This window comes from Musa acuminata, chromosome BXJ3-7 (assembly GCF_036884655.1).
Source record: "Musa acuminata AAA Group cultivar baxijiao chromosome BXJ3-7, Cavendish_Baxijiao_AAA, whole genome shotgun sequence".
NCBI classification, from domain to species: domain Eukaryota; kingdom Viridiplantae; phylum Streptophyta; class Magnoliopsida; order Zingiberales; family Musaceae; genus Musa; species Musa acuminata.
The window spans coordinates 28,138,169-28,146,461 of record NC_088355.1 but is presented as its reverse complement, the minus strand read 5'-3'; the positions used below and the strand labels follow the sequence as shown (position 1 = coordinate 28,146,461).

Sequence of the window (8,293 nt, the reverse complement as noted above, 5' to 3'; positions counted from 1 at the left end):
CTAATGATTGTCGATAATTGTGTGTGGTGCAAACCTTTTTTTTTTTTTTTGTGTATTATTACATGCAAGGCTTAGAGAAGGCAATAAAATGTTGGGCATAATTTGTGTTATATACAATTTTGTTATTACCATCATGAGACATATCACCATAAATCCAAGGCAGATGACACGAAAAGAGAGCGTTTTGTTGTATCACAAACCTTTTAACTTTCCTGTACCTCTTTAGCCTTTCCCCAAATGCGGAACTCCAAGTTGCACGATTGAAGTAGGTTGGTCTACTTCAAATGCAAAGCTAAACTTTCACTTTCCAGATCTAGATGACCACTGCTGCAGCACACTTGGAGAAAGTGGAGTTGATTCTAAACCCTAGCGAGGTTAACTTGTCATCATAATCCATAATCCATGGTGTCAGAATTAATACGAACATGGACAAGACGGCCAATTCAGAAGCAAAAAGATTTTGATTGCCTCTAATTAAACATTATTAAATATTTTTTAAGAATGCTTCGCAAATAGATAAGGCTATAAACCTTGTACATGTTAATTTATCATACAATGCATAAGGCTATAAACCTTTTCATCCATCAGATGGAGCTTTAACAAAGAAGAGAAATTGAACAAGCAACACGTACCAGTACCCGGAAAACCCTAACTAACATACACCAACATCATCTCCTAGTACATCAGCATCTTACAACTTGAGCTTCCACAGTTGAAATACTCCTGTGCCATGGGAACAGGAAGTGCACTGTGACCATTCGGGTGGGTAGTATCACTTGACAAGTGCAGAAGAGGGAATGTGTATATCAAGTTCATCCAAACTAGGATGATCATGGATGCTGAGGGAGTACTCATTAGCTAAATGCAACAGACAAATGAAAATTAGATGTGGCGAGATATCCTTGGCAGCAGCTGCTGGGCAGTCAGTGGGAAAGTGTTGCAAAACCTGCCTCAGAGAAACTGTGGCTTCACAATCCTGTTTCTGCAAATAAATACTAGCAAATATGAGATCTGAGAGCAAAATCAACCCAGACCACATAGGAAAGGAAAAGAAATGTGAAATTTGCAGCCCAAGACTCAATCAGTTAGTTCTAAAAATGCACTAGACAAACTTGAAATGACAAATGTAACCTATTTCTAACAAGAACTCGATGGTTTTTAAGATTATTAATCAACACTTTAATCAATAACTGAGAAATCAAATTCTATTTTGAAATTGTGGAACTTGGTTCACAGGCTCAGCAAATTAAGAGAGGCCGATCAAAGCAGGGAGCGCTAATGTGACCCATCAAGGATCGGCAGGGGCGCTAACCAAAGCAGGGAACTTGGTCCTTTACTGCAATGGCTTCCATATACTTAAAGCAAGGAGTGAGAGCAAAGCTGACCCACCAAGGGTCAGCAGGGGCGCTAATCTCCTATTATGTTGGATCCATGAACATGTTAATTGCTCCAATACCTTATAAACCAGATTTCTTTAATCCTTGTAGTAAACTTTGTGCCTTTGCCTTGATTCCAGGTCAGGTCTAGTCAACCATCAATTTCGAACAGTAGACAGAAATAGTGTTACGATAGGATATAGGCATTCTTGTATATTACCATCTCATATAAAAGTTACGGATATAACAATAGAGTAAGGCCTTGAATCATAGCCTGTCTTCATGTTACAGTGATCACAGTGATGAGGACAAGATATGAAATGCATCAACTCTAATGTGTTTTATAAGAATTTAACCTTAAGTCACTTAACTGGACAAATAAACAAGCTACAGTGATGAAATATGAGGAAATACAGATTAGAAATTCATTTTTTTCAGTCAGTGGAAGAAAAATACCACTTATAGTACCATCTGGGGAATGTAGCAGATTGTTCCGTTTGGTTTGCTACAGGAAGAGAGAAATAAAGGAGGACCAACAGGAGAAATAAAGAATATAAGAGATGAAGAAAATAACAAACGAAGTAGAAAACGATTATACCCAAATTCATTCCTAGAACTCTTTACCTGGGATTTCAGGTCTCACACGAAACACACTTTGCACATGGATGGAATTAAACATCCTTCAAAATTTGCTTCCTAATAACTTGAAGGTTTTTCCAAGTCTATATGTAGCTAACAGAAGGGCTTAAAAAACAAAAGTTTGACTCAAAATATAACTCTAAGGGCTCCCTAACATAACAGCAAAAGATATGTAAAAAATTATCCATAAAAAAAAGAAAAAAAAAAGTACAATCTGACTTGACTCTATATGGATTCTAAAAGATGACTCTGCTGTGCAAGCAGCTTCCTGCCCTTCTGTGTCATGTAGTATTGCTGAATTTATATATTTATATTTCTATCTGCTGTCAGTTGTGCATCTAAAGCATGAAAATGAACACAATCATTATTTGCTTATTCAAATTTTTCTGCTATGTCAATGTCAATGGTTATTCATTCAAAAACTATAACATCTTGTGCTATGTCAATGGTTCGTCCTATGATTATAGAGAGAAAGAGAGAGTATAATGGAGTAACCATTTTCAATGGATGATGAGATTCCATTAGTACAGAGCCAATTTCCATGAACTTATTGAATTTTCCCATTGTTAAAAAGAAAAATAATGCTGTTACATTTTGAGAAACATCAAATCTGTAAGTGGTTGGAAAAGTTGTAAGAAAGATACATGATATTGCAACAAATATTCAAGCAAAGATATCCAACTAGCAAGGTATATATTCCCCTTATCGCAAACCAACCTCAAAATAAAGAAAAAAAGACAGGACTTACCACATTAGAGGTTTGAACCGAATCTTGTATATGATTCCAGAGCATATCTTTCAGTGCATGAACATCAACTTGTTTAGATACCTTATCATATTGAATATCCACCTTCCTTACCTTCAGTTCAGAATGAACAAAGGTTAATATGATACGGTACAGTTAGCAACATTTCCAAAAATGATAAAGCCTATAGGATGTACATGAGACCCTCACAGCAAAGAACCAACGTAACAAGAACAAGGCCTTCATGTCAGCAACTACTTAGGGCCGTATTTTATGGAATTAGCAGCAATACGATATTCTTAATCTGGGGCTTCTCAAAAATGGAATATTATATAAATGACTCTTTCAGATTGAATGTGGCAGATTAATACAGTTGATGGGAAGAGATTTCAGCCTCATCGGGTTTACAGTCAATTTCTGAGGCCTCAAGTTTCTCATATAAAGTATTTGATCAAGCTTTAGCTTCATAAGCTGCATAAAGTCCTCACTTCAGACAGGACATTTTAGGAAAGAAGAATATTTGGATTGCAATGTTTAAGTTCAAATCCTTCAGATATAACAGCAAGTTTTTTATGCATCAAATGTGATTATAGCCAGAACCTTAATTTCAGGCCTATTTGTTCACATGTTCTCCTACAAATGAAACTTGATGAAGATGCCTTAGTGAGCATAGTGATCATCTTGCTTCTATAGATGCCTTGGCAAGCATCCGCACTTGCAAAAATGGCAGAACATGACTGATGTAAAGTATCCTTCCATTCTTGTGGATAAGCAGTACATTGGAAGTACCGAAGGACTTCAATTCTAAAAGTGAGAGTACAAACCTGGCGTGGTTGACAAACAAGACTCCCTGGATCGTCTGCATCACTACAGGCAGTCCCATCATCAAAGTTATCATATGTTGTGCTATCATTATCCCATGATGTTAATTGAGCAGAGCTCTCATCATCTTGTCTTGGTTCATCTGTGCAAACATTTGTTTAGCAATCAAAAGAGAATCTGCACATAATTTGCCTTTTACAAAGCAAAGACTAAATTTCCTTTTAGTATGAAATACAAAAACAATAAGGCCAAGAAAAGCAAAGTAGTTAAACTGATTTATGTGGTAGTTGGCTTCTTATTCACATAAATGTTTCTATAGCAAGTTATTAAATCTAATTGAGACCATAAAAAATTAGATTTGATATGATAAATGATAAATCACTAGTAAAATAGTGTGATCTACTACAAAAATTCATGATCTAAGCAATTAAGAAAATGATGTCCCATATTACCATGAGTAGGCCTATATGTTGATTAAGCTTGAGAAGAAAGGTACCAACACCTCTCCTAACAGGATTATGGGAGGAATGGGAGCACCTCCTTTAATGGAAAATTCCTATTATGAACCTATTGGAAGAGGGAATAAATAATAAGGGGTACCCCCTTTGTCTCTTATCTACAAAGAGAGACTTCAACTTCTCTCTCCTACAAAAACAGTTAATAGATCAGTTGTCTTTTTCTTTCTCTTTCAGCTCATGTCTCTCTCATCTAATTCTTGTTGTTCCACTCCTTTTCCCAGAAGTTTTTCAACAAATAGTTAATAAACCTAATGGTGTTCTAGGGTTTCTAGATTGAAAAGATTGTGCTACCCAATTCCTTGTAAAGTGTTTCTAAGCAAGGACAAGAAATAAGGATTAGCAGGCATGCCTCAATGTTATGAGAAGAGAGAAGTTGTATAAACTTCTTAGGAAAAGTTCAGACTGGTATTGCAGCATATGGTAAGCGAAGTACATGTTGATGAGAAGTAAAAACTTTGTATGCGTAGGCATTCTCCTTAGGTGCTTCAATTGATCACTTTTGTTGGCTTTATATACCACAATTCTCATTTGAACCAAGACAAAATTCTTTAATTATAGGATATATTTCATAATTACATTTCTAAGCCACAAAATTTGCTGATCATCGCTTTAGCTATGGAGAACTGCAGTAGCAAAGTGTCATAAAATAAGATAAGAAGTTTCAATATATTAAATACTCAACTACACTACAAGTGGAAGAAATTGAGAGGACGAATTTATGAAAGTGATGCATCATAATAATGCACATGAAGGAAAAACAAAACTTACCAGAAAACTTTCTTCCTTTCTTTCCTAGACACTAAAAAGAAGTTGAAAGAATTGTCAATTAAGATGGATAAAGTGTTTTTGCAACAACCAAATAACTTTTGACACCTCTACTTACCATAACATTGGGAAGTAGAAACAACTTGACAAGACTTTCGGGTCGGTAATGACAATCTTCTGGAAGTGTGATAACAACTGTTGCCTTGTTCACAGGTAAAGTTAATGATTTTGGATTCTTGGGAGGTGCAAAGATATCTGAGATATCATTTTCCAATGATTTTGTGAAATCAACATCACGAGCTTCCTTTCGGTTCCTTGGCTTCCTGTTTACTATTTCTGAATTGGTATCCGGTGGTTGAACTTGTTCTGTACCTACAATCATTTCCTTAAAATAACTGAGCTGGCCAAACTAAGACTGATAAAGTAAAAGTAAATCAATTCTTGGGTATCTACCTTTGACTTTTCTATATTTCCAATGATCAGGTCCTGCCCAAGCATTTGATTTTGAAGTAAATCCCAAGCCTAGAGACAAGAAATCAGCAATTTTCTCAAACTTTTCTTCCACAATAGGACCACCAAAGGTGCAGTCAAAATCCTCCTGTGTAACAATGCAAATATTTAATAATAATAATATACTACAAGTTTAGCATAATTTGCAAAACATGCCTCCTGGTGGCTTGTAAAATTCAGGTTTGTGCTAGTAGAGTTGTCATCAACTATGCTCAACTGATGATCATGATCAAGGTTCCAAGGTCCACAATCATCATCAGATGCAATTTCACCCAGCTCTATGTGGTTGTTCTCAGGTACATAATCGTCAACCAATGGCACTTGAGCCGAACAATTTATGTCAGGTGGTCTACGATTATCTTCATCAAACTGATTAACAATATCCCTCAGTGTTGGTGAAATATCATTTGTTGCAGGCATATAAATCATCATTTTCTCAATGTAATCTGCATAAAAGGAAGTGTTTTTTTTTTTCAATTAGCAAAAACCTCACAAATATATAAATAGTCGTTAAATTCACAATATAAGTACTTCATAACATGTATCCATACCTTTAGCAAATGAAAGATCAATAAATTCAGGTTGGTCATTTTCAATTCCAGATGACATGCACTTTTCTGGGTACTCAAATGAATCAAAAAGTACACGACAACCACCATAAACTCCAAGGTTGTTCAATAGAAGACCCTTAGCTCCACCTTCATCAAATTGTGCAGAAGTCTGATGATACAGAGGATCAACAACGAATGCCACTGAATGTAAGATTCACTAATTAGTTTCAACTTACATATCAAATAATTCTTGGATTCATAGCAGAAGCATTAAGCGTTACCATCAAACTTTTTCAAATTAAGCGCGTCGAAAGATGACTCCAATGTCAACAGAGGTGACATCTGCAGTTATTAAGTGGGGTGAGCTTAAAGCAACATCCTAAAAACTAATTATTATAGGAAATATAAGTACCTTTCTTTCCAGGTCCTTCTTAGAAAGGCCATCTGCTTGTGCAGTATCAATGTTATCAACTGTTTCCATGTTATCTGTCATTGGATATTGTAACATTGGTGACTAAACACTATTATCAACTAAATCACTGACATATTTTACCCTGAATTCATAAATAGTTACAAGAGAGGTGAGGATGGATGATTTTCACACTTAAACTAGCATATTTAGATGTGGGATGAGTTTGAAGTAGCTATCTGTGGATTCACTCAGACAGAAGGAAAGCAAACTCTAGAGTTGGCATTTCATTGTTAAAATTTTCTTTTTCTGTAATATTATTTAATTCTGCTTTTCAGTTATCTGGAAGAGAAAGGAATCATAGGTTAGATAAGAAAGAATGGACCAGCCATGTTGCTGAATTTCTCTTTATCAATAACCTAACAACCACAATGCCTAATAGGAACTATAGATATGCAGACACAGGAGCTAGGCTGCAAGAGCAAAAAAAAAAAAAAACCTGATAACTTCATCAAGGCCTTGTAACAATAGACAAGGAATTAACACTGTATCCACTTCCTAACATAGTTCTTAACTTTCTTTTTGATAAGAAATTCTTCATATAATGATAGTTATTAAGCTAATTGTCTTTGAAATTTTAAATAGCACCTTGAAGAGAATGCTTTCAGCAATCAAACGTTAGAGTTGTCTGATTTTTAATCGTTTTAGCTATGAAAAGGTCTAGCAGCAGAAGATCCTAACCATTATCTTCTTCTCGGCCAGCTCGATTGATCCCTCCAAGAACCTTATATGCCTCCGAGTGCACTGAATCAACTCTCATCGAGTATATCTTCACCCCAGCTTCCAGAGTACAACTTGCCTAACCAATTTTACATTCAGAAAAGATTCGTTTTACATGCCATTAAGATGACGAAACATTAGAAACTCATTAAATTCGAGGAGGGAAAGGGGGGGACCTTTTGGAAATTGGTCTCATCATCGTCTTCAGGACTAACCCTGATGATCTCACTGAGGTGATCTATGAGGCCCAGCTCCCATGTATTTTTCTGGTTAATTTTCTGCATAAAAAAACAATTTTAAAATTAAAAGGAGAACTCAAAAGAAGATGCGTAATCGAGAAAGGAAAACCGAAACCCTAGAACTTTCATTTATCCAAGGGATAAAATGACAGTGAAAAAAGAAAGAAGAAGAAGAAGAAGAAGAATTGATCCAAGCAATGTGAATCGAGAAGAAAGGCGGCGGACGTTCTCGCTGGCGAGCTTGATGCAATTATGAAAGAGATCCATGATCTGGCTGCGGTCCATGAAGTCGCTGGCCACGCCGGAGGAGAAGGAAGGGTTGGGGGCGGAGGACCTGCGTCGGACGGAGGCGGCGCGGGCGGCAGCGCGTGCCTGGGCGCGCTCGAGCTGGTCGTCGTTGGAGCCGAGGGGGAACGGCGGGGACTGCAGCCGGGAGGCCATCGGGGTCTTCGGCGTAGCGGCCCGGGGCGCCTTGGACAGCGGAGTGCGGTGGCCGTAGTCATCATCGCCCATTTCGAATGGATCGGAGCAGGGCGGTGGCTCTCGGACTGGAATTCGAGTTCCCTCTCTTTTTCTTTGCCTGTGGCGGTTCTTGTAATTTCGAAACGATTCTACTTGTTGGAGATCCCCTGACGATACACGGGCCGAGTTTACTGGTTGGCCCGGTCTAAGATTGTTGGGCCGGGCTACGAGTGTCGAGCTGTGTGGGTAATCTTGCCATCAAGTCTCTCGTCTGTGGCGGTTCTTGTAATTTCGAAACTATTGTTCTTCATGTTCAATACACGTGACGATACACGGGGCGGGTTCAATGTTGGGCCGGCCTAAGCTCGTTGGGCCGGGCTAGAGCGTTGAGCTGTGTGGGTGTATTTGCGTGTGTGCCTCTGTTTTTTCTCTTTTGAAGAACAACGGAATTCGAATTACTCATAATGTCACACAAGT

General features: G+C 37.6%; 1 protein-coding gene across 3 annotated transcripts; it reads right to left on the bottom strand.

The window, feature by feature from the left end:
- Window positions 1–420: 420 nt before the first annotated feature.
- LOC135643384 (condensin complex subunit 2-like) lies at window positions 421–7,923 on the bottom strand. Of its 3 annotated transcripts, XR_010498231.1 has the most exons (14): window positions 7,580–7,923; window positions 7,292–7,393; window positions 7,077–7,194; window positions 6,339–6,412; window positions 6,208–6,268; window positions 5,927–6,127; window positions 5,532–5,821; window positions 5,319–5,463; window positions 4,984–5,237; window positions 4,869–4,899; window positions 3,585–3,724; window positions 2,764–2,874; window positions 574–982; window positions 421–530 (listed from the first exon to the last, which is right to left on the bottom strand). XR_010498231.1 is itself a non-coding variant. In XM_065160249.1 (13 exons), the coding sequence occupies exons 1-13, from the start codon at window positions 7,865–7,867 to the stop codon at window positions 773–775; spliced, it is 2,019 nt and encodes a 672-aa protein (XP_065016321.1). In that variant the 5' UTR covers window positions 7,868–7,923; the 3' UTR covers window positions 451–772. The 3 variants fall into 3 exon arrangements, 2 of the variants coding, with proteins under 2 accessions (XP_065016321.1, XP_065016320.1); XM_065160249.1 differs by having other exon boundaries at window positions 451–976; XM_065160248.1 differs by having other exon boundaries at window positions 452–982.
- Window positions 7,924–8,293: the final 370 nt, after the last annotated feature.